The sequence below is a fragment of the Pituophis catenifer genome, unplaced genomic scaffold (genome assembly GCF_029215685.1).
Source record: "Pituophis catenifer annectens isolate HBS135680 unplaced genomic scaffold, rPitCat1.0.hap2 SCAF_6, whole genome shotgun sequence".
NCBI lineage: Eukaryota > Metazoa > Chordata > Lepidosauria > Squamata > Colubridae > Pituophis > Pituophis catenifer.
In genome coordinates this window covers 31,047,585-31,072,345 of record NW_027256886.1, presented here as the reverse complement: position 1 = coordinate 31,072,345, position 24,761 = coordinate 31,047,585, and the positions used below count along the sequence as shown (strand labels likewise).

The 24,761-nt window shown below is 39.7% G+C and overlaps 1 protein-coding gene across 4 annotated transcripts in view; it reads right to left on the bottom strand.

Moving 5' to 3' along the window:
* Positions 1-24,393, bottom strand: part of PAX3 (paired box 3) — a 93,935-nt gene extending 69,542 nt beyond the window's left edge. For 2 of the 4 annotated variants that reach the window (XM_070944934.1, XM_070944936.1), the window contains exons 1-4: positions 24,309-24,393; positions 21,715-21,950; positions 18,861-18,990; positions 16,017-16,151 (exon numbers count right to left, since the gene is read on the bottom strand). In XM_070944934.1, coding sequence (XP_070801035.1) covers positions 16,017-16,151; positions 18,861-18,990; positions 21,715-21,950; positions 24,309-24,393 — 586 coding nt within the window. Of the gene's footprint in view, positions 1-5,834; positions 5,844-16,016; positions 16,152-18,860; positions 18,991-21,714; positions 21,951-24,308 lie in introns of all 4 variants that reach the window. The other 2 variants (XM_070944937.1, XM_070944935.1) reach the window with 2 other exon arrangements.
* Between the last annotated feature and the right edge of the window lie 368 nt (positions 24,394-24,761).

The window sequence follows — 24,761 nt, the reverse complement described above, 5'->3', positions numbered from 1 at the left end:
TCATCCCTTTGAAAATCAATTGTTCTCAGTATTGTAATTGTATTTCAGAATAAGAGACTCTATGACATAAATGGTTTAGTCCAAAAGTTTAATTTTTCATTTTTTCTGGTCACAGAAAAAAACAACACTGATACATTTTCAACTGTAATTTTGTGTTACAAAATTTCATTTGAAAACATTTGTTTGCAGTGTTGCCTGAGATGATCTTTAAAATTATATAGAATGACCTAACTAGGTCATGAGATACAGGATGACTTTACACTTTGTGGGCTGCTACAGGAGTGATTATGGATGTAATATGTTCCACATATTAGTGGAGTAAAATTTGGATCCATACAGAATGAGTTATTTTACGGTTCAGTTAATATTAGGTTATTTTATTTTAAAAAATGGAAGCAACAGGATAGACTTAATTTGATGGCACAAAATGACTGGTTTGGTGTATAGCTCCAACCACCATATAATCAGATTGTGCGTTATGTAAGTAAATAACTTTTGCTTAATTTTACTAAAAAGCAAAACATTATGACAAATATTTAAAGGAGTTTAATAAAAGGTAAGCATTTTAGTTAAGCATACAGTTAAACTGAACAAAATTTTATAACGATAAGACTTTTATTTTAAAAAGTATTCATTTAATCCATATTCCACTTTGCATTTCAAGAAATGGCATACCAAAGGAACTTTCTTCTGGAGAAGAATAGCCGCTTTTGATCAAGAAGAATTATGAAGTATCCATAAACTGGAACCAGAGATAGCCATATGTTTTCCAAAAAAGGCTTCTGTAGAAATATGGGCTATCTTAATGCATTTCTGAAGCTTATCTTATTTTGGATTTAATTGATTACAACAAATGCTGCTCTGGACAATTTCCTATAAAGGTTGTTTGACCTTTAATCTGGCAGGAAGGGCTGCTACTATATGCACAAAGAGCTACAATAGCTTTTTGATTCTGACCGATCAGCTTGAAACTCAGTAGCTGCTACTTTGAGGGAGATGGGCCGTACATAAATGATTAGATAGATAGATAGATAGATAGATAGATAGATAGATAGATAGACAGACAGACAGACAGACAGACAGACAGACAGACAGACAGACAGACTAGAGCTTAAAGATATCAGACTGCAAGCTCAATTTTTCCTAATTAAGAAATTCCATGAACTCATAGATCTGCCACTGTAAAAACAGAAAAACACAGTATGTCTTTTTGGTGCTAATAAAGCTCTTTATCAAAACAAAGGACTAATAATATCCTGGAATCTAATTTGTGAATCTTCACTCTAAATTGTCATTAAAAAATATTAATATACTCTAATAAGTCTAAAATATGTCTTCAAAACCAGGCCTTGCTATCAAAACCGAAACATCTGATCATCCATCTCTTTCGGACCGCCCCTTAGATCATGTGCAACCACTTCAAAGTGCCATATCAAGTCAGTAATTGTAATATGGCTTCAAAATATTTAAGCTAGAGGCTGGCTGTCGCGTGTCCCATTTACAGTCAGCATCTGTCCTCTAATTCCATTACAGTACAAAGCAAAAATGTTTCCCAAACTCACAAACAGGAAAAGCATCATCCAGCTCAAGAGGCGGTCCCAGCCTCAGCTTTTTTAGTTACAGAGCAGGGCTTTTGTGTACACATCTTTCTTTTCTCAACCTTCCTCCCCCTCTCTGCTCCGCAACATACCCCTTCAAAATAGGGGTGGCTGAAGAAAATGCACTAATGTGAGCCTGAGGCATAGAAGAAATAAAGAGAGGGGAGGGAAGCTTTTGCCAAGATGAAAGCAAGCAAAAAAAGAAAGGAGGCAATTTAGTCTACTCCAGTTTGAATTGCTCTCTCACTGAAGCCAAGGCTAAAGGAGTGGGATGAGTAGGGCTCTTTAGAATAGCGCACATGACTGGGGAACAATTCATTGTGGCTTTGCCTGCAGGCCAATTCCAGTGAGCCAGAGAACAGAAAGGGCCATTCAAGTACCAAGCTGAAGGAATAGGAAGGGCCACAAGAGCATCTCCTAAGCGCAAACTTCAGAAGAGTAGTGAGGAGGCCAACCAAAAGCTGTGATCTTTTTCAATTGATCAGAAGTATCATTCCTGGCTAAAACTTCATTGCACCAATTTTAGAAAGGAGTTTTACTCTGTGCAAGAACATTTACAAATAAGCCAAAGATCAAATGAATTAAATCTGAAAGGTATTGTTTATTGCCCTATTTAATATTGCTCTAATCAGCGCAACTGGATTAACATGTATACAAACAACTTCTATGCAATGGCCAGAAAGGCATAAGTATTCACAAGTCTCATATTTACAATCCAGCCATATTTACTTTTGCCAGCTGCTATGCACACTCTCTGTGTATGAATACCAGCAATTTCTGTAATGGGAAATTATAACTCAGGGCAATATTTTCAGATACTGAAAACTTTCGATAATTTCTTTCAGAATCTCTGTAGTGATCTGTACATATTCTGGGTAAATATTAACTGATTTCTAGCCATAACAAAGGTGCCCTGGATGAATAGTTTTTTTTAAAAAAAAAATACTTATTTTATTAAATTTGTTCACAGCATTATTTAATTCATCAGGGAAGGAGACACAGAATTGGATATCATTTGCATAATGATGGATAACTCACTCCATAGCTTCAATTATATGTTGAAAAGAAAAGGACAAAGCAGCAAATCTTGTGTCACTCCACATAGTAGGGGCAAGAGTGAACCTTTCCTCCCTAACCAACATGGATTGGAATCAAAAGAAAAAGGTGAACTAGCACAACACAATATCACCCACCGCAATCTTCTGAGCTGATCCAGAAGAGTACCACGATCAATAGTATTGAAAGTTGCCAAGAAGTCAAGTAGGGCAAAGATGCGTGCCCATGCCAAAGATCATTCAAAAACATGTTCAATGTTGTTTCCATCCCATACCCATGTCTGAATCCTGATTGAAAAGAATCCATTTAATCTGCTTCCTCTACGGCCCTCTGAAGTTGTTGTGTCCATGGCCACTTTGAAGTTCTCTATCATGTTTCCCAAGAATGAGATTGAAATATTGGACAAAAATTGGCCAGAATGGTGAGATCCAGTGATGGCTTCTAGAATGGGAAAAACCAAGACCTCTTTAAGATGTAAAGGAACAGTTCTCTCATTGAAAGAATAATTAACGAGAATCCACTTACACATCACCCCAAGCTGCTTTAATGAGCCAGGAGGAGCATGAATCAGGTGGCCATGTTCACAATCCTGAGTCCAACATGTTCAAACCATTCCCAAATAATCAGGCAAGATTCCTCTTCAAGGAACTCCTCAGGAACTGCAGCAAGGCCAGTATCCAACTTGAAACAATCCGAGTGATTTTATCCAACAGACGCTACACAAATTTCTCTGCACATCCCTGTAAGAAGTTATCTATGCTCCCTTCATCTAAGAGGGCCTATGTTACCTGAAACAGGGCTGTGGGATGACAATCTGCAGAGGCAATAAGGTTGGAGTAGTACTGGAGTTTTGCCACCCTTAACTGCTACAAAGTAGACTTTAATAGTAGCTCTAACCCATATTCATCTTTGTTGAGTGCCAGTGACACTCTAAACATATCTTCGCCCTTTTCATCTTTCTCAATTCCTTTGTAAATCTCAGGAAGTGATGGGATCCACAAGAGAAGAAAGATCACAAAGGGATGATCTGATCCATATGCTCACCCTTATATGTTCTTGATAGACTGTGCAGCAAATCTACAGGGATAATCCCAGCTCCTTCTGAATCTGCTCCAGGTCCATCAATCACTGTAGGGGAACCAATCTAATGGGTCCAGGCTCACTGCAGTGGGTAGTAGCACCCAAGAATCTAATAGAAATTAGGGTATAATCCAACCATGACAAAGGTGATACCAAGAGCTACCTGAATTTATGATCAAATTACCAGTGCTCTGAAAGAAATAACAAATCTGGAGTGTGACTGTTGTCCTTAGCTGAGCTCTGGACAACTTGGATTAGCCCATAGTACCAATTCATGGTACCAATGAATTCCCAAACCCATTCCTAGGGAAGGCAAATTGAAGTCCCCTAGAACCACAAGTCTGATAAACTCTATTATCAACCCATAAATGAACTCAAAGAGCTGAGGCAAAGAAATTGTTATGTAGCAGGGAGATTGATACAATAGCAACAATCCCAACTGATCTCCTAATCCAGCTAATGAACAGGATCTCACAACTATGGATTTGTGGGTCAGGCCCCCTGAAAGCCATAAATACCACAAGCTCATCTCTGCCCCTGAGTTTCAGCTAATGCTACAGTTGAAATCTAGCTGAGCAAATTTCAAAAACAACCCCTCCTTCAGAATCCATCCAGGTTTCAGCAATATATGGCAGGTCAGCTCTCTCATCAATGATCAAAGCCCTCGTGGTACAGTGATTAAAATGCAGTATTGCAGGCAAACTCTGACCATAGCCTGGAGTTTGATACTGATAGGACCAGTGGTGAAACCGGTTCTGTACGTGTGGCTTGGTGGGCATGGCAGGGGAAGGATAGAATCAAGATCATGTAAAGTGTTAATACCACTTTATAACGCCTTGGTAAGACCACACTTGGAATACTGCATCCAGTTTTGGTTGCCACGATGTAAAAAAGATGTGGAGACTCTAGAAAGAGTGCAGAGAAGAGCAACAAAGATGATTAGGGCACTGGAGGCTTAAACATATGAAGAATGGCTGTAGGAACTGGGTATGTCTAGTTTAATGAAAAAAAGGACTAGAGGTAACATGATAGCAGTGTTCCAATATCTCAGGGGCTGCCACAAAAAAGAGGGAGTCAAGCTATTCTACAAAGCACCTGAGGGCAGGACAAGAAGCAATAGGTGGAAACTAATCAAGGAGAGAAGCAGCCTAGAACTAAGGAGAAATTTCCTGACAGTTAGAACAATTAATCAGTGGAACAACTTGCATCCAGAAGTTGTGAATGCTCCAACACTGGAAGTTTTAAAGAAGATATTGGATAATCATTTGTCTGAAGTGGTGTAGGGCAGGGGTGGGCAATTGTGGCTCTTTTACAACCTGTGGACTTCAACTTCCAGAATTCCTGAGACAACTTGCTGTCTCAGGAATTCTGGGAGTTGAAGTCCACAGGTTGTAAAAGAGCCACAATTGCCCACCCCTGGTGAAAGGGGTTGGACTAGAAGATCTCCAAGGTCCCTTCCAACTCTGGTATTCTGTTTTCTGCTATTACTTTTGTTAAATCATTGAATGAGGGAGGTATTATTACAGACTGATCTGGCATTCAGTAGCAGCAAGGACCATTGAAGGGCCACTGAGATCAAGGAACTGCAGAACCGTTGTTATAAAACAACAGTTCTGCAGTCCCCAAAAATAACCCAATCCCGCCATATCTCCATGATTGAGATGGATGTATTCACTCTCTCTCTGCTTGAGGTTTGTATATTTTTGGTTTTAATCATCTTCATTTTGTTGCTAATTTTTTCTATATTTAAATCTCTGTTTTTATATATGTATTCTTTTTTTTTTTTTACTAACTCTTGTATGCTGCTCAGAGTCACTTCTCATGAGGCGAGTGCCTATATAAATTTAATAAATAAGTAAATACCTACGATCCTATGAACTGACTCCGTTCACCCTCAGAACCAATCCTCTCACAAAGACCAAGAACAGGAACCTCCTAGAGCTCTCATCCGCTATCCCTGAGGTGGAAGCTGAACCCCCACCCAAGGCACTTCAGCTTTACCAGCTCTCAGCACCAATAGGAATCCAGCCAACACCTTTCCACACACCACAAAACACTACATTCATTATAATACATTACAGCACATTCATTCACACAAACACACAGGGGCTCCCACTAGTTGCTGCCATTCACCCACCACCAATTGCTCTCCTGGCTCTCAGTCAAAAGAAGGAAACGGTCACCACACAAGGCACTTAAAACAGATGGGAACACTTTTTTTCATTCCTTTGGTCTCCTCAGGGCTACCCAAAAAAGAGGCAAAGGAGAAATGGGGTGTGGGGGAGAGGGAAGGTGGTTCTGCAGAAGGTTGCCACTCTATGTTTCTGCCCCCCAACCCAGTCAGCACCCATAATGCCAAGACCCCAGCATAGAAGAATAAGATCTTAATGTAGTTAGGTAGTTAGGGAAATAATATGTCACAACTTTTAAGGACTGGCAGACACTGAGCTTCAGAAATAGTACAAAGTAACTCCAGGGGAAACCTATTCAGATTGGTTTGGCATTTTGGAGAGTTTTGATTTGTTGTAGAGCAGATTAGAGGTTGTCCACCTAATATCAACTGCTCTGAATTACAATAATCAGACTTACCCTGAATTTCGGAGTTTCTTTATATTTCGAGAACAATTCTATAGGCAATAGCAGTGACAATAGTGCTTAGACTTATATACTGCTTCACAATGCTTTGCAGCCTTCTCTAAGCAGTTTACAGAGTCAGCATATTGTCCCTGACAATCTGAGTCTTCATTTTACTGACCTCAAAAGAATGGAAGGCTTAGTCTACCTTGAGCTGGTCAGGATTGAATTCCTGGAGTGAGCAGTGAGTTAGCCTGCAGTACTGCATTCTAACCACTGCATCACCATAGTTCTTATATATAGTATGGGGAAGAAGCCACTGAATACAATGGCTTTTTCCCTATACTTAATACCAATCTGATATCAATAAGGAGAAAGGATTCACATTATTGGTATTACATAGGTAGTGTGAAGTCCTTACACATGTAAAGTCATTAATATTAAAAATCATAACAAAATAATGATGATGATGAAGGTGATAATTGATATATTTTATTTTATTTTATTTTTATTTACATTATTTTATTAACACTAGTAAATAATTGAGTCTTCTGTCTTACTTATTGACAATTGTTACGCACATAACACCCTCCAAACCTAACAACTGTCGATAAGAGAGACAAAAAAAAAAGTCTGGAAATTGGATGATAGGAATCCTAAATGCAATCCCACAACATCTGGAACACCATCTGAACACCATCAGCATTGATAAAAATCACCATCTATCAATAGCAAAAAGCAGCTTTACCTGGAACAACTTACATCTTGTGTTGATATCTTTAACATCATCAAAAAACAATATCTGCCTATCTCAGGTCCTTGGGAAGGACCCAATAGATGGATAAAAATGCCAAATCCAATCTAAACATCTGGCTGACTGTGTGAACAACCATAATAATAATTTTTATACATATTGTACTTGCCATAACATATGAAAGGATTTTTGAACTAGTGGTTAATGCACCAACCTGGAAAAGAAGAGACTCTGCGTTCAAGTTCTGCCTGAGCCATGAAAGCCAGTTAGGTAACCTTGGCCAATTAACTCTTTCTCACCCAATTCACTTCACAGGATTGTTGTTGTGAGGAAAATAGGAGGAGGGAGGTATGTTGGATATGTTCACTGTCTTGAGATATTTGTAAAAATAATAAAGGCAGGAAATAAATAAATAAAATATAGATGTAAGTGAGTCATTTTATGAATATTTTGAATAATCCATTGAATAACCTGGGTCATCTAACAACCCACTTTCCTCCACACTGATCCCCCGAGGGTATGTATTTCCCTCAGATGATGAAGCACCATACATTCTATTGATTTGGTAAAACTGGAACTGAATTGATATTGAAGAATGGTTGACTTAAAATGAAAGCTTGCATTATCCACCCTATACTCATGCCCTTGTTACTTCTTGGTTGGATTACTGTAATGCCCTCTACATGGGGCTGCCCTTGGGATGCACCCGGAGACTTCAGCTAGTCCAGAATGCGGCCGCACGGGTTGTTACGGGAGCCTCTCGTTACTCCCGTGTAATACCTCTCCTGCGCAAGCTGCACTGGCTGCCAGTGGTCCTCCGGGTTCGTTTCAAGGTGCTGGTGCTCACCTATAAAGCCCTACATGGCTTAGGCCCGGGGTACTTGCAGGACCATCTTCTGCCATCCTCCCATTGTCCTGTGTGCTCTCACAGGGTGGGCCTCCTCAGGGTGCCGTCAGTCAGACAATGTCGGCTGGCGGCCCCCAGGGGGAGAGCGTTCTCTGTGGGAGCGCCAACCCTCTGGAACGGTTTGCCCACCAGGTTTAGGACAGTCCCCGACCTCCTCTCCTTCCGCTGCAAACTGAAGACGTGGCTTTTTCATCAAATGGACTGACCCGTTGAGGGGGGTTTTTACATTGTAATAATTTTAATTAATTTTAATTGGATTTTAATTTATATTTAATTCATATTGTTGAATTTTTATCTTGTGAGCCACCCTGAGTCCTTCAGGAGAAGGGCGGCATATAAATTGCAATAAATTGCAATAAAATAAAAATAAATAAATATATTGTACCCAGCATAAAAATCACTAAATGTGACAACAGACACTTTAAACTGATACCCTAAGCAAACTAACATCAGCCAAAATTTGGTTGTTTAGCCAAAAGCCATAACAAACAAAGTATACCCTTAAACAAAGCAGAAAAACAAATGCAGCATAAATAATAATCCCAGTCACAGCATTCATAATAAATAACATTCTTTTAAGGAAACTTAAATCTAATTTTAGTGATTGGCATATGAAACGATGCAGTTCTCTTGGAAGAAAGACATTCTTAAATATAGAAACAAGTAATATAATATTCCAAAGAACACCAAGTACCAGATTATTGTTTTTCTTTGAAAAACAAATATAGAGAATAGAACTCCAAAAAGTTCTGAGTAAGCTTTTGATTGGTCATGAAAACGCAACACAATCTGCATTCATAGGCAACATTGTCATTGCATCCTTCGAAACTCATAAATGAAATTATCTGGGAACAATACATGGCATTTCTAATGCAGAAGCAAATAGAAATCTGTCTCAAAACAGCCTTAGTTTATTCACTCATCTTAGAGTGAGTTCAACATAACTTATTCTTACATCAGTAGACAAATTGTATGTAGTATAAGATGGCCAGTAATCTCTTTTTGAGATGTCTGATCATTTTCATTTTAGCTGTAGCTGATCTGTTAAAGGCCAAGCTGTCGGGAATAATGAAAGTTCTAGTCCAAAACATCTGGAGTACATCAAGTTGAGAAATGCCTTATTAAAAGAGTGTCTTCCTTTATACCAGCCTGCTCATTTCTGATTGAAAGTATCAAAGAAAACCAGGAGAAAAAACATTATTGATTATAAGGCCAATTTTATAGAATTCCCTCTCCTCTTTATCACCATAGAACTTTTCTCTTAAGCATTCTGAGAATAAGAACTTTTTCCCAAAATTTCTCTTCCTGGCATTTTTATTCTTTGTTTACTGTAATAGAGTGGTATATGTTATTCCTGCTGTTTTTTTCTCTCATACATCTCTCCATTACTCTTAAATCTCCCTGGCTGCATACACTTTCCAGTCTGAAAAACTCAAATGGGCAGATTTCATGAAGTATGGAAGTTAGGGAGTTAGTAAAACAAAATGAAAAAGATTGGATAATGTAACATGCGACATATATACTCGTACACCATATATACTCGTTATATAGTGACTCGTGGTCACCATATAACTAAACAAGTGTAAGAACAACACATTCTATCCAGAAGAATTGCACTGAAGTCCTTCTTGGCAAGAAATTACAAAAACCAATTTTCTTTCATTGAACTGAATGAGAACTGATGAAATTGTTGCCATCTGCTCATCCATTTAATGTAACGTTCACAGAATCTGTCAATTCCTCATTACTGAGACTGCCAAATACTTAGCTGATGCTCTGGTTGTGTCATGCTTGGATTCTTGGAGCAGCCTGTTGACCAGGTTACCTACAACCTCATTCTGTCCCTTGATTTCTGTCCAGAATTATCCTGTGGTTTATATTATTATTATTATTTTTGGTTGCCCCTACTTCTTTATATTCCCAATTGCTGTACTGTTTGAGAATTCAATAATGATGCTAGTGCAATCAATGATGCGGACATACCCAGTTTTTTGAAAGTCTGGTTGGTGATTTATATGATTCTGCGCTTCCTATTAAAGGAAGATCATTCGTTCTACCACCTACCATAATAGTCATGTTTAAAGGTTTCTTCTCCCTCACTCCAGTATTCTGGAACTCTTTCCATGGGTTTGCATGGACTCAGATCATTTAAAGTTCTAAAAAGCACTAACAACATTTCTCTTTCCTAGGTGCTTTAAAACAAACACGTGTTCCTTTGATTGTGTAGAGATTAATATTAATTAATGGCATGTGTCAGAGTCCTTTGAGTTCAAGCTCCTTATTTCTGTTATGTATTATAACAGAATATTATAAGTAATTATAATATTACAGAACTTATTGTTTAATTATGTTTCCACTGTGCTTAGATATTATAAGCAATAATAAAACTGCTACCAATAATACTAACTTAAAAGGAAATTCAGAATTTTTCCCCCCTGCAGGATGTTCATTAGAAGTTTTGTCTTTTCAACACTTGAAAAGAGATTAACTTTTCTGTAACTGGGTCACTATGAAAAAGAAGTCTGAATACAACATGGTACAATCATATTATAATACATCATAAGAAGAACTACAAACCATCTCCCTTAATTTCAATGTCTACAAAGTTATTTCAGTAGATTAGCTATTTCATACAGGTGTTATTTACTGAATAAAAGTTTTCTTTGAATTCTGTCATTTCTCCAAGAAAAAAGAAATTCATGTTGGATGTCATTTTATTTGTATAAATAAAGTAGTAAATCGGAAATCAATTCTGAGGTAACCTTATTAATCTAATTCCAAAATGCCAGCTACTAAAACACACATGCCTTCTCAGAAGTGGCTAGATATGCTTATTTAATCTTTGAAATTACTCATATGTTTGCATTTCTAAAAAATTGTCAACAGTATTTTCCCCATAAGAAATATTATTGTGTAATAGTACCAGTGTAGTATGCAACACTTTATAGCAAATATAGCAAATATAGCACACACAAAAAAAAAACCGGCCTGTGTCCATCTTAACTATCATAGATATCCAGAGCCATTCTGCTGACGTTGAAGGCTGAAATTTGTATATTTTAAAGAAAATTCTCTTGTCTATATTTGTATTTCATGTGAGTTATTTTCAAAATGCATGTAGGAGCTTTTATTGCAATTTGTTTAGCATATATTTTCCATACAATTTCCTTGAAAAACTCAAGTTGATATATATGGAATTTATATTAATAATAAATAAAAACTAATAATTGACTTAATGAAGCAAATTAACACAGCTTTTTCAAAGTAATAATAAACTGCTATTCAGTCAGGTACTTGGATGCAATTTCTATTTCACTGGTATTCCAGAAAAAGCACATGCAGTAAAATTATTTTAAAAACCACCTGGAGCATGATATTCAAATTCATTAATATCAGTTCTTTTAAGTACTCAAAAATATTTTATACTACTAATAAACCTGGGTTGCTATTTTTATCATTGTTAGTAATTGTGGTCACAATTAAAATAGATGCTAAAATTACCCTTCAAGCAGAAGCAAACAAAAGGGAAAAAAACTTGCATTTTCAGTTTTGCACTAACAAGAATTTCCATTTATTCTGCCCATATTGGCAAAACAAATAGAAACAAACTCTCTTATGTTTACAATTAAAGTTAATTCAAAACAAAAATTGTTTGCAGCTTGAAGCGCCTCAGTTTTAGGATTGAGCATCATGAAATGCTAAAAGAAAATATTTTGAAATAAATAAATTGAAGGAAATGAAAACAGCAATGGAGTAGAGGAAAAGATGGGGATACAAATTATTTCCATTATTCTTAAGATTTTACGCAAACAGCTAAAAGTTGGAGAAATTTAATTTAAAATCAATGAAATGAATTCTCACATGTGTGTGTTCAAACCTGAGAGACTGAGAAAAATAAATAAATACAGGTCCTTCCATTTAAGATGCTTATGAACTATAACCAAGGAATCAATATTAGAGGCCATTTTAAAAATGTACATTGTCAATTAACGTTAATCATTTCTTTCTTAATCCAGTCCTCATTCAGCACATTTTTCCCATTATTAAGATATACTAAGTAGTGATTGACTTTCATGCAAAAAAAGTTGGCTAAGCAGTGACCACAACTGTACAAAAGTAGGAGACAAAACTAAAAAAATCTCTTTGGTCTGTAATAATAAAGCAAATGATATACATAACTTGCATAAATACATGACACAACATTCTGTTATTTGCCAAATCAAAACAAACAAACAAAAAACAGAAATGTGCTGGCATAATTTTCTTCTGTGCAAGTTTGTGCTCTTTCTTTTTTCTTTCATATACATTGAGCCTCTGTGAAGATGCAGTTCTTAAATCTCTAATAGTCTTGAGGGTGTTTGTCCTCCCTCCTCCCCTTCTTTCCTTTTGGCTTTTACAATGCAAAGGGATACTATAGTCCTGAAGAATGGTTTCAGTTGTCTATCCTGAATGGCTGTCGGCATCTCTAGCCATCTAGAAAGGCTAGAAACATTTTGTAGGTGAAAATAGCCACTTTTTCCACGGTGGAGAGTCCATAAAACTCCTCAGAGCATCAGCCATTGGGACTCATTGAATAATTCATCCCTCATTGCAAGCCCATAATGTCTTTTCTGGGCCCTATTGTGAAGACTGTTTTCTCTTCTTTTCTCCTTGAATTATAAAAAGGGTGCCTTCTTTTGTCCATATCAAGCTGCTGCTAGCTGAACCTTTGTCTGGCCAGAGCTAAAGTGTGAGTTTCAATGGACTCTCCCCTCTTTGTTTTCCAAGTTCATCTCCAAGTGTAGATTGTGTATAGAAGACTTTCTTTGTAAAAGCTGGAAAAGTTGTACAAATGTTTGACCAGCTCATTTGGTACTTTTGTCTCCTGTTCTCCAGGGCCTATGGTAGATGTGAAGGGCAAACTTTAGAGGAGGACTGTCAGAGAACCCCAGACAACAAGTCGCACAGAACATTGGCTGTAGCCAGACTGCCAACCCAGTCAACAAGTTCTTAAAAATCTACTACTTATAATATCAACAAAAGGAAACGATATGGACAGAAGTAAACTGGATATCCTCCTCTTCATTTAGCCAGTAAATAAAAGAGGGACACTTGAAAACAAACTCATGCACAAATGTGTAGAAATTAAACCTATCATATTTGATCCAGAAGACATTTCTGTGCAGTTAAGTTGGTCAACATTACTTCCAAATAAAACTAAATTTTATTTTAATTTGAAAAGTCTGTTTGTTGCTGGATCTTGAAACAAACATGCATAGAGAATGCAGTCAATATCTTCAGAATCCTGGGCTATTTCTTAATCTATGCACTCTGTAAATGTTTCTCATGTTTCTGAACATTACAAACCAACCCATACATAGAAGCAAATTACCTTAGAAATAGAAGGGATGTATTAATCAGGCCACTGCCTAGAGTCTATACTGTACAGCTAACATTTCGCTCTCAAGTTTCAATTTTTGCGAAGATATTGTGAAAAATTAGAATGTTTATCAGAAAGACATCAAAATTGGTTGGGACAGAGAAGTCTTGCTCTGCACTTGAGGTGTATTTCAAAGTGAACACATTCACTTAAAAAAACTTCCACTGAAGTTGTAGTCAATGCAGCTTCTCAAATAGGCCACCACTGACAGCATCTTTGACTTGAAGCCCTTCGGGAAAAAGGCAGGATCACGACCTTCTCCCAAGGATTTTCCTCCTCCCTTCCTAGCCAGGCCCCTTTTTATTTAATGACTTCAGCTTGACTAACCTCAAATACTGCCCTGATTTAAGGACATAGAGGGATGGGTCTCAACAGATCCAGCCACACGATTGAGCAACTAGCTTTTCACAAAGAATTCAGACAAGGAACCTTCCTCTTCCCCCATCCACCCGCCCCGCTTTGTCCAGCATTAGAAGCAATTTTTCCTCCAGATTGCAAAGTGTTCACAAACAACAATTGTATACTGTGAGATCTGAAAGTTGCAAAAAGGGAGAAAGAGAAAAGGCAGAACTGCATCCTTATTCTCTTGCAGGTATTTATCTTCCCCCTAAAGCAACATTTTCTATCAAACTTCAGGACACTTCCCACTTCAAGTATGAGCCAGTAAGACTGCAAGCCATTTTTTTTATACAGTAAATGCAAGTAATTCAATATTTCTACCATGATTTTTAGACAACATGGAATTATTACTTTCATCCCACATTTTTCACCATGCATATTGAAAATACCCTGCCTTTCAGATCAGACTGTTACCAAGGAAGTTCCTTCTCTTAAGAAATGAAGTACAAAACTGCTTCAGCTTGTGAGATTTCCAAAGCTATAATTGCTCAGAAAGAAAACTGAGTGGCTGCATTCACTAACTTGCCAGTCACACAGGGCAAAGCTCAGCAGTCGCATAAATACAAGACCATGCTAAACTTGATGGCGGATAATCTAGTTTAGATATTTAGGAAAGAGAGGCAGGCTAGTGTACCAATCCCACTCATTTGGTCCGTTTATTGTTGAGTGTATTGTAAGAATCCAGAAATCAGTTTAGTCAATGCCAGGAATGTGTGTTATATAAATATTGCTATGTTTGATTATGTGGGAAGAGGCTTATCCCCAGAAATAGACGTTAAAATTACAGCAACCTTTACTTGCTAGGATGGGGAATCTTGAATAGGAATATAATAACAGCATGTCTATTGTTACATCTAGAAAAATTAAGTAGCTCCAAGTTAGCTTCCACTGATTATGCTGACACATATTTACAGAGAAGCAGGCATAATTAATAAACTGCATTATATATATTTTGCCTGGAACTTGTTCAACAGCAGTAAAGTAACATTTCATGAATGGATTGATTTTATTTGAATTGATTTGAGTTCTATAGCAGCCCATCTGAACAACTGAGTCAATTTATTGGCTGCCTCCCAATAAATTTCATTGCATTTAACAGGACATCCTTCCTGGATTCTAGACTCAGAAAGTGAACCTGAATAAAGGAAAAGATCAGTGAACTTTGAATTTTACCTTAAACAATGGACATAGTCTCAGCCATGTCATCTACAAATTAAGCCACGTGATGAAAAAGGACTTCTTAAAATCATCGGACAACAGTTCAAATGTTGTTGACTATTGTTAAGATGCTTCTTTCTTTCTACCCTCAACTCCTAGAATGGATGGAAAGGCTTCCATCCATTCTAAGAAAACCTATGCTCACTATCTATGTTAAGAGAATCTTTGTCTGCTTAATTATGGCACCAAAAGACATTGACTTTGAATCCACAAAACCAAGAATATTTAAGTAAGGCTTTCGTTTCCGAGTGTGTTTCTTCTAGTTTCTAGAATAATTTTAGAATTTCCTATAGAAATCAAGGGGCAGGATAAAACTTAACTAGGACTAAAATCTATCTAACACCAACTGAAATGAAGATTTAGGCACTGTCCATTTCTCCAGATTTCTCTCCCTCGGTCTGGAGAGCTGAATTGCACAACTAAGTGAACCCTGGTCCAGGACATAATCATTTTTGAAGTGCCACTAAATTCTTAGTGATAGTGTTGCTGCAATGTAAGTCCTCTTCGTTTTGATCCTTAAGACTGACATCTACCATTGACACAGAAGAAAGCAGAGAGGCAGACAAATGCAACCATGCTTTTCCAATGCTCCACTTTTCACCACCTCTGAAAAGCTTTGCAAGTTGAGTGAATACCCCTCCTAAAATCTTCACCTCCGAGAGGTATTTTTGCAACCCACATCCTATGGGTCCCCAGAAAGTCACGGAGTTTCCTGGGTCTGGTCCCCGAAATCATGTCTTTCCATTTCATTCAGCTCTAATAGTTTCCCCTACCGTTCCGACGCAAAAGGAAAAAGGAAAATACACTCAGATGCGCCCACCTGCAACAACTGCCACCACCACCATTTAAGTAATCCAGCGACCTCTCTCACCATACAGCACAACTTCCCTTTCCCCCTGCCCTGGGAGTCAAGCTACGGCCCTCCTCGGTCTGGCCCCGCTTTTCTGCAAGGCAATCGCCCTCCCCCCCCCCTCCTGCCCCACCAAGCCCGGGGAAAGTGACCGTCTTTACCTCTTTCGCTGAGGATGCCGTCGATGCTATGTTTGGCTTTTTTCTCGTTCTCTTCCGCTTCCTTACGCTCCAGCTCCCCTTCTTCTTCTTCTCCTTTCCCAAATTTGCTTCTCAAAATGCGGCTGATGGAGCTCACTTGAGAAAGAAAGAGGAAAGAGAGGCGTGAAGCGGGGAACCGGGAGAAACCGGGCTGGGCTCTGAGTCCCCCTTGGGCACATGCTAGAGAACTGGGAAGACGCTTGGAAATAACGGCTTACGAAATGGGGGGGGGGGTGTTGTGCGGAGTCCTCTGATTGCAGTTTCCCGATCTTTTATCATTGGTTCCCCCACGCCGCCCCACGCCCCCCATTTCTAATAACTCGAGGGGGAGCTCACACGCTGGTTTCGTTTGCAAAAGATCGTCTTCGGCTAGTTATTGGATCAAAGTAGCCTCTGACTCGCCACAAAACCTTGAACCCTAAAACAACCAGGGGAGTTGAATTTGTACAGCTCTAAGTTCCCTTGACACGTTGTGCCCAACGCAACGGGCGATGCTTTCAAGCGACTCGGTTACACGGGTCGTATGAATGAATGCGGGTCCGAGCTGCGAAGTTTGACCTTGATGTATTTTACGACTACAACCCATGGGGCTAATTTATGATTTTAACCTGTAGAGCCAATCACGAAAAATTGTGTTAATCGAAAACCCATGGATAAGTTCCGTAGAAGTAAGTGAGTCACGGGAACGCAGCTATGGAAAGGAAAATCTATGCATTGGAGAAGTGGGCGGATTGCCCACGACCGGGACGGGGGGGGAGTCACGTCGACCCTAAACGTCGGCACTTGAACAACAACAGGTACTAAAAGCTTGTTTTTCTTTAAAAAGAACACGAACCCAAGAAGAAAAAGTTAGCAAAGAACCCAAGTTAGCAAAAAGCAAAGATTGGCTGGCACGCTTGTTCCTAAAGTTATTGAAGTAAGCAGCGCAGTTTTGCAGACTTGAAGAAGTTTGTTCTTAAATTAGCGGAGCAGCAGCTCGAGGGACACGCGATTCCTTCGAAGCCATTTCAGACGGCAGAGTCGTCTTCCAGGCTGCAGAACCGGAGCGACACCTAAGCCTGTGATCTTACCTGCACTTTACCCGCACATAGCTAACCTTTTTGGGGGATTTCAGTTGAGTGATTTCTCCAACTGCCTGGAACTAGCAATCCCTGCGGTTTTCTTGGCAAGTTTTTGGAAGTGGTTTGCCATTGCCTGCTTCGTAAGGTTGAGAAAGAGTGACTGGCCCAAGGTCATCCATCTGGCTTTGTGGCTAAAGCGGGATTAGAACTCACGGTCTCCTGATTTTCTAGCCTGGAGTCTTAATCACTGCACCAAGTAAGGTCCCTACTTATCGCTCTTAGAAAAATTGTCCTACCTATATTTTAAGCGTATTCCTTGTAGTACACAGTACATGATTTTGGACCCTTGTAAGAATCAAAGTCTTTAATGCCGCGCAAAAAAAGAAAACCGCCTTGAAAAGATTTGCCCTAAACTTCAAAAAACGTAAAGCATAATTGTTTCTACAAGACGGTATTCCTTTTGAGAGGGGAATATCTCTAGATAGCCTTTATATACCCCCCCTCCTAGAAAGAGATGATAATGAAGAGGGGATAACCGTTTCTTTTTCTGATATATTGTACCAGTAGATCTCCTGGTTTCTTTTCAAGGACTGAGATGCCATCACCAAACAGCCCCTCCCGCTTTGTTTTTTTTTTTTTTTTTCCTTTTGGCTTCTCCCTCTTTCCCTCTCCATTTTCTTCTAATAACTGGTAGTTAGTGTAGATTGGAAATTCTTCTATCAAACTGACTGGGACCACAACAGCGCTCCGGAGATGACGATCCAGAAGGGATCTTGCCTAACGCCAAGGTAAAATGTTTGTGTCTGATATGGAACTATAAGTGAAAGCAAAAACCTTCTTGCGCGGAGCTGCGCACGCACTAACTGCGGGTCTGTCATCCAACCCTGCCCCCGGCCTTCGAGGAAAGGAAGAGAAGGAACGAAAGCTTCGCATTATCGGATGTTAAGTAAAAACAAGCCTCCTGCCGCGAAAAGAAAAAAAAAAAAAGTGGCCACATGGTGGTTAACTGGACCACGCGAATGTATGACTTGGATAGAGAAGATATGCCCAGGAAGCGAAGCTCGTGAGCCCTCCTGTGCTCCAGCACCCGAACCCAGTCTGCACGGTCTAGTCAGGACCGCACCGTCTTTTCGCTCTTCCCTTTCATCTGCTACCTCTAAAATAAAGCCTGGCCTTCCGCATTCGTTCCCCGATGGCGGGGGGAAGGGAGGGGGACATGCAGCACCGTCGATAATGTAGCTTCCCTCCCCCCCCCACCGCATCCCCTGGGCTTGAAATCGGGAAGAGCCCACCGCAGCGTTGAATGAATTTGGGAAAGTGCGACTTCCCAAACCTCACCGTTCTTTCGCGACCCTCCACTTCAAGGCCAACCGACCTCCCCCCACCCCACCCCTCAGGAGCTCCCTTCTGACCTGCGGAAACCGGCCAGGGCATCCCCAGTTAAGCCTGGTCTGGTGAGCCCCGCGCGGTGGGGGGGGAGAGAGAGAGAGAGAGAGACTGCGGTCCCACTTAGACATGGGACCTTCTTTTCCCAAGCGACTGACTTCTAAACAGGGTGCCTCCCAAGTATATCCCCTTCGTGCAAGGGTAAGACTAAAGCAAGCATCAAGCTTCCATTCATATCCAGACTTTTTGGATCGATAAAGGACTTGTCAAGGATTCCGTTGGAGCTGGGGAAGGACAGGTAGGATGCAGAACTCCAGAGCTACCGTCTGAACTATGGTAGCTTTCCCCGGCGACTTACCTGAAGGCACGGTGTTTCTGTCGCACACGCCGTCCTTCAGCAATTTGTCCCGGATCTCCCAGCTAAACATGCCTGCGTTCTCCCGTTTGTACTCCTCGATCTTCTTCTCAACATCCGGCGTCGTCACCTGCTTTAATAAAAACAATCCAGAAAGGAAACAAGGTTTGTATTCTTGGGGGACAGGGAGGGGAGCACGATAAAAGAAGGGGGGAAAGGAGGGAAGGGGCGAGAAGAAAGAGACGACGGAGAAAAGGGATATAGCAAAAAGGCGAGGCTCGGCGGTGCAGAGAAAAACAGAGCAACAACTAGGACCCCTATCTGGACAAGACTTCGTGCCATCTGTTTTGAAAGTGGAGCTTGGGACGTCTGCCTGATCTAAAGCAGCGAAGTCAAGAATATGATATGATTCATGGCAGACCGTTTAAAATTAGCAAGACCTCCGTAAGGATGAAAACAGCAGTCGTTAATGCGGGGACGGACAAATTAAGAATCGATAACTATACTTAAAAAAAGAAGAAAGAAATGTGTGGTTTATTCTCACAAAAGAGATCAAAGGAAAATAAGCAGGCATTCAGTCCCACCCACCCCAAAATATCCATTAAAATTAAACGTTTCTCTTAAAGCAACAAAGATCGAATGCAGAACCAAAGGGTCATGTAATTAAAATATTCAAAGAAGAGGTAAAGAAAAATCAACACGGAGAAAAATCCCATTTCATTAATGACAGACAAAATGTTCTAAAAAAGAGTTTTGAAAGTGAAATAAAACTTTCACTGAACAAAAGCAATCGTGGATTTTTTTTCCCAGAAAAGGGAAAGCAGAGGCTGCATTTTTCTGTGTTCACGTAAATCATGCAAAATATTATTTAACATAAATGATAGAACTCCTCTGTTGAAAATGAAATAAACAAAATAAGTTTCAACTTTCACTTTTATAGGACCACAGAGTGATATTCAGTACCTATATTAGCACTTAGATTTCAAATCATCATTCTCTTTAAAGAGAAATCTGAGGGGAGGAGAAAGAATGTATGTATGTATGTATGTATGTATGTATGTATGTATGTATGTATATGTAACTTGTAAATAGTGTAATATATCCTTATTAAAAGATGAAACGTATTTTTAAAGAAAAAATCTGCCATAGTCGAAATATACTTCATAATTTGGATGGTCATTTTGTTAACATTCTAAATGTATAAATATATAAATGTTACAAAATATATACATCTTCACGTCATAAACATTTCACTCCAAAGCCAGTAACTACAAAGTAAAACACTCATTTCAATTGGTATTTATATTCCCCCCAACCCCAAATCTCTTTAGAATCAAGATGGAATTGCAGCAGTTTAGTGAAAACTGGATTACAGAAAAAGAAAAGCTGAAAGTATAGTTTCACTTTGGCTCAACCCTACTTATTAGTCGCATTTTGCTTGCACACTCACTGTCAAGCTGTTGCTAGTGTTAAGTAATGATTTTAGGATTGCATTCTTTGCTGGATGTCTGGGTGGTGGTTTTGGTTGAGGTCACTGTAGCAGAAACAGACCTCATTGCCTTGAGAATCCACAAGTGCCCTGAAAGGAAAGGGAAATTTTGGGCTTCTCTGGAATCTAATTTCCATGCTGCTTCTCAGAAACATTCCAGTAGGGTTAGTGGCCAACTGATTGTGGGAAACATACCAGGCTCACCTAAGTCTCCTAATTTAGGGTTGGGTGAGCTACACAAATTCTCTGAACAGCTCTACAAGTGAAAGAAGTTAAAAGAAAGGGTCATTTTGCACAGCAACCAGTAAGCCAAGGAGCTTTAAGGCTAGGAAGGAGATATCCCTCCCCTCCCCCGGGGTACAAGTCCAGCTAGGCAAAGGAAACTCTGTATTATGGGGTCCTCTTCAAGGTTGGGGAAGAAAGTCTAAACAATCGGCAGAGATAAAAGTCAGCTTTGTTGGCTTCAGAAGGTGCATGCAAGCTCTCCACCATGTGTGGAGGTGGTTGGAGGACAAGCTGCATTGTTGAGTAACTCTGCTCTGCAGATCTGTTTGGTTTAAGCCTCTTTCCACAATTATGTGAGGACAGGACTAAATCCATACAGACTAAGTTTGCACAATACACTTACCTACAGTTATGCCAAACTAATCCAGTTTTCAGTGGCACAGTGAACACTGAACAAGCCAAAACAGCTGGCTCACCTGAAACCCAAACTAAAATGGAAACCCAGTCTGGGGGTTCACCATAGAGTTCTCCTCATGAAAATTATCCTTCCCTAGCTGAATCAACAAAAAAGAACTGCCACTGTGTTATCCAAATTGTTACTCCCACTCTATGCTCATAATGCCCTGCTAACCAAAAGCTTTGTCCTCATAGATTGGACATATCATGCTAGAGACTGGTATGTCTGGTATATTTTGCCAGTACATTTCCAACCTGGTCAAGGGACCCTTCTGACCACTGTCTACAACTTATAACCTGATTGGACCTCATAGCAAAATACTTCAAGGAGTTTTTTTCTCCCATATCTTCTTGCCCATTTGGGGGGGGGCGGGGGGCTATTTTAGGACAAAGATATGTAAAACAGTTAATAAGTAAGACTACCAGGAGAAAGGGTCTATGGGATTTCAAATTACCCATATAAACCTCCCAAGAGAAAGTCTGAGACAACCACAATAAAGAAAGCTAGAAGAGAAGCTGAGATAAAGGTGGTAGACTTTCTCCAAAAGTGCCAGCCTAACTGTATACTCTGCAAGAAACATTGTCCTTTATGCTAACTGAGCCAAGCTAACCTTGTTCTCAAGTAAGGTGAAACTGCAATTTTAGAGGATCTTTACCCATCACCTGACTGTCATCTGAGATACTCACCTTGGGTTTGCTGCCCCCAATGGCCCCCGGCCTTATGGAGCCTGTCTCCTGGTACCTGCAGAGAATCTTGGAGACACAGCCATGAGACACTCGGAGCTGGCGGGAGATGACGCATGGCCGGATGCCATGATGGGCCATCTCCACGATCTTGTGGCGAATATGGTTGGGTAGGGGCCTGCCATTGATAAAAACACCTCCGAGCTGATTGACTCGGCCTTGGCCCAGAGGAGTGGACACTGGATGGAGGGAACATAAAAAAAAAGTACTTGTTTGGGAATGAGCCAAGTACATCTAGATGTCCTTCCTGCCAAATCTCAGAGAAAGGGACAATGCACAGGACAGGCATAAGAGGCAAGCATAAGAGACTAGCAGTAGACCTTGACTTCACCATATGATGGGAGCTAATATTATCCTGAAACTCAAATCCAAAATACTTTTCCTGGAACATGACAGTCACATATTCATAATTAGCTAAACCAGATGATTTACTTCAACTAAGGCTATTGAATAAGCCAATTCGTACTCTTAGTAGAAAGCAGACAGCCCATTTAGTTTCTGACCTTAAAGAACCTTCTTTCAAAATGAGTCCGTTTAAAGTTCATATTGAATAAATCCTTTCATCTTCTAGACAGATCAAGTAAAAATTTCAGGCTGCTATATTCAATATGAATTTGCACTGTACCATAAAAGCAACCTAATGAAAGAATTCTCTCCCCAACTCTGAAAACAAACAAGCAAACAAACAAACAAAAAAGACAGGAGAGAATTTCTAAATTAAAACAGTGGGAAATTGGTGACAGCATAGAAAGCTACTTCTGTGATAAGTAGCAACTTGTAGTTGTCTGCAATTAAATCTCTAAGTGTATTACTTTGGACCATGCCTGTCTTCTATATCTCCAAAAAAAAAAAAAAAAACCCACTAAAATTCTGTAGGTATTTGTGAATTGTAGGGTCAAGGTACAATACTTTTCAGTATATAAATGGTTCTATTCAGAGAAAAAGACCTGTTGAAATAAATGGTTTGAAGTCAATACTAACTATACTAAAGGATTTTACTTGCTTGGTCTGCTCTAATCATAGCTGAATCTCATTTCAATCCACTATTATTTTTTAAGGGACATTAAAATTTTAATTTAGGTTCTATTTGGATTTTAAAATATAGCTAGAATTGTTTAGAAAAGGATATTGTTCTACTTACTAGACAGATCTGTGATAAGAATACAATACTGCATTCATCTGATACAGTGAAGTTGAAGACTGACTCGGAAAAAAACAGATTTTAAAAAATAATTTGCCATCTCTGTGCACCTATCCCTTTGCTTATTAGATACACGTCCATTTTCTACCAAAGCAATTTGCATAGTATTGCTCACTGTTTGCTTTGCCACCTCGTGCACCAGCTGGCTAAAGATTTGCCACTTTCCTGACTCTCGTGCCAGTTAATGACTTCAAATGTACACACTACGTGACTACCCAGAGAAGGAGAAGACGTTTCACCTGTATTAATAAACAGGGCAAAAGCACTATACAACTAAACTTTTCTACGAGTCAAAAGAAATGGAAAGGAAACGCAGACGATGCCTCTGCGAATCGGAAATGTAAAAAATTGCGTTTGAGTTTGGGCAGATCCCTTTATTATTCTAGGTGGGGGGTGGGTCTGTTTACACAAAGAAAGACATTGGACAGAAATTTTTAAAATTTTGACAAAAGAGGGAAGTGGGGAAATTAGAAGCTGAACTGAAATAGTATGCTTTCAAAGGAAATTGTTTGGTAAGAAAAATTAATCATTGCTTCTATAAAGCACTAGAAATAATTAAATAGGTCTGCTAATTCTTGTTAGAAGCAAGGCTTTCTTATTATCCAGAGGAAACTAGATATTCTAAAGAACTAAAGAGAAGACCTGGCGCTACGAACTCTTTTCTACCTAAAGAACTTTATTTTTAATCCCTATCTGATTTAGAAATGTAACAACGCCGTTTCAAAATGGCTACGAAGTTTCTTGGCTCCTTCACCTGCGAGGTACGGAGGTGGCAACTTTAACCCACTATTTTCAATGGCATTTAATGTGGGGGGTGGGGTGGGGGGAGAGAAATTGACTGTTGGAGTGCATCTGATTTCTACCTTCTCCAGCGGCATTCTTTCTCTCCCTTTTCCGTTCCTACCAAAAATACAAATCAAGTAAACTAAAGTTTGCAGGGAGAAGCCGGGAAAGGGAGTAAAATCTGGCGCACGTAGTTGTTGTTTTTTTCAAAAAAAAAAAATAATGCTGCTGTGTATCCCTATATCCCTATCTCCGATTTGCTTCCTTGGAAGTGTGCCACCTGAACTGCAGTGGCCTTGATTTTTTTTTCCATTGGCAAGGGTGCTCATTCCGAGAGCTTCCCGCTTCGCCCTTGCTCGATCCAAGTGCGGAGAAGTTGCTTCTTCAACTCCGCTAACAAATTAGTTCCAGAAACGCAAGGAGACTCCAGATCCACAACCCATTTCATCGGCCTCCCTCACCCAAACGAAGACTACAGGGATTAAAAACGCCTCCCCCTCCCTTTATTTTAAGTTCCCTTTCTCCAACTCTCTTGCTGCTCCACCGTTCTTACCTTCTAACGGAAAACCGCTGCGAGGATAATTCTGTCCGGGAGCTGGTCGCATCATCCTGGGGACAGCTCCACCCAGAGTTGTCATTTTAGTGGCACCTTGGCTTTCTTAAACGTATTGTATCCAAGAATTGAGAAGGGGCTTTGGGGGTGGGTGGGGGGGAGGCAGGTCAGTGTGGATAGCAAGTCCGCATAGAATAAGGGGAGGGGGAGGTTTAATTTAAAATCTATAGAGATCGGGATTTGAAACGTGAGGGGGGGAGGAAAAGGAGGGGGTCCAACTTAAGGAAAAGGGGGAAGGGAAGCTCTGTTCTCCTCTCTGTCAGAGATATCTTAGAGCGAAAATGTGGCAGAGAAAGAGAGAAGAGCTGGAGGGAAAAGTTTTGCCCGAAAAAGAGGGATTCGCAACGGCTTCAGCTGGCTGGAGAAAACTGCGAACTGACGGCCCTTTCCCCT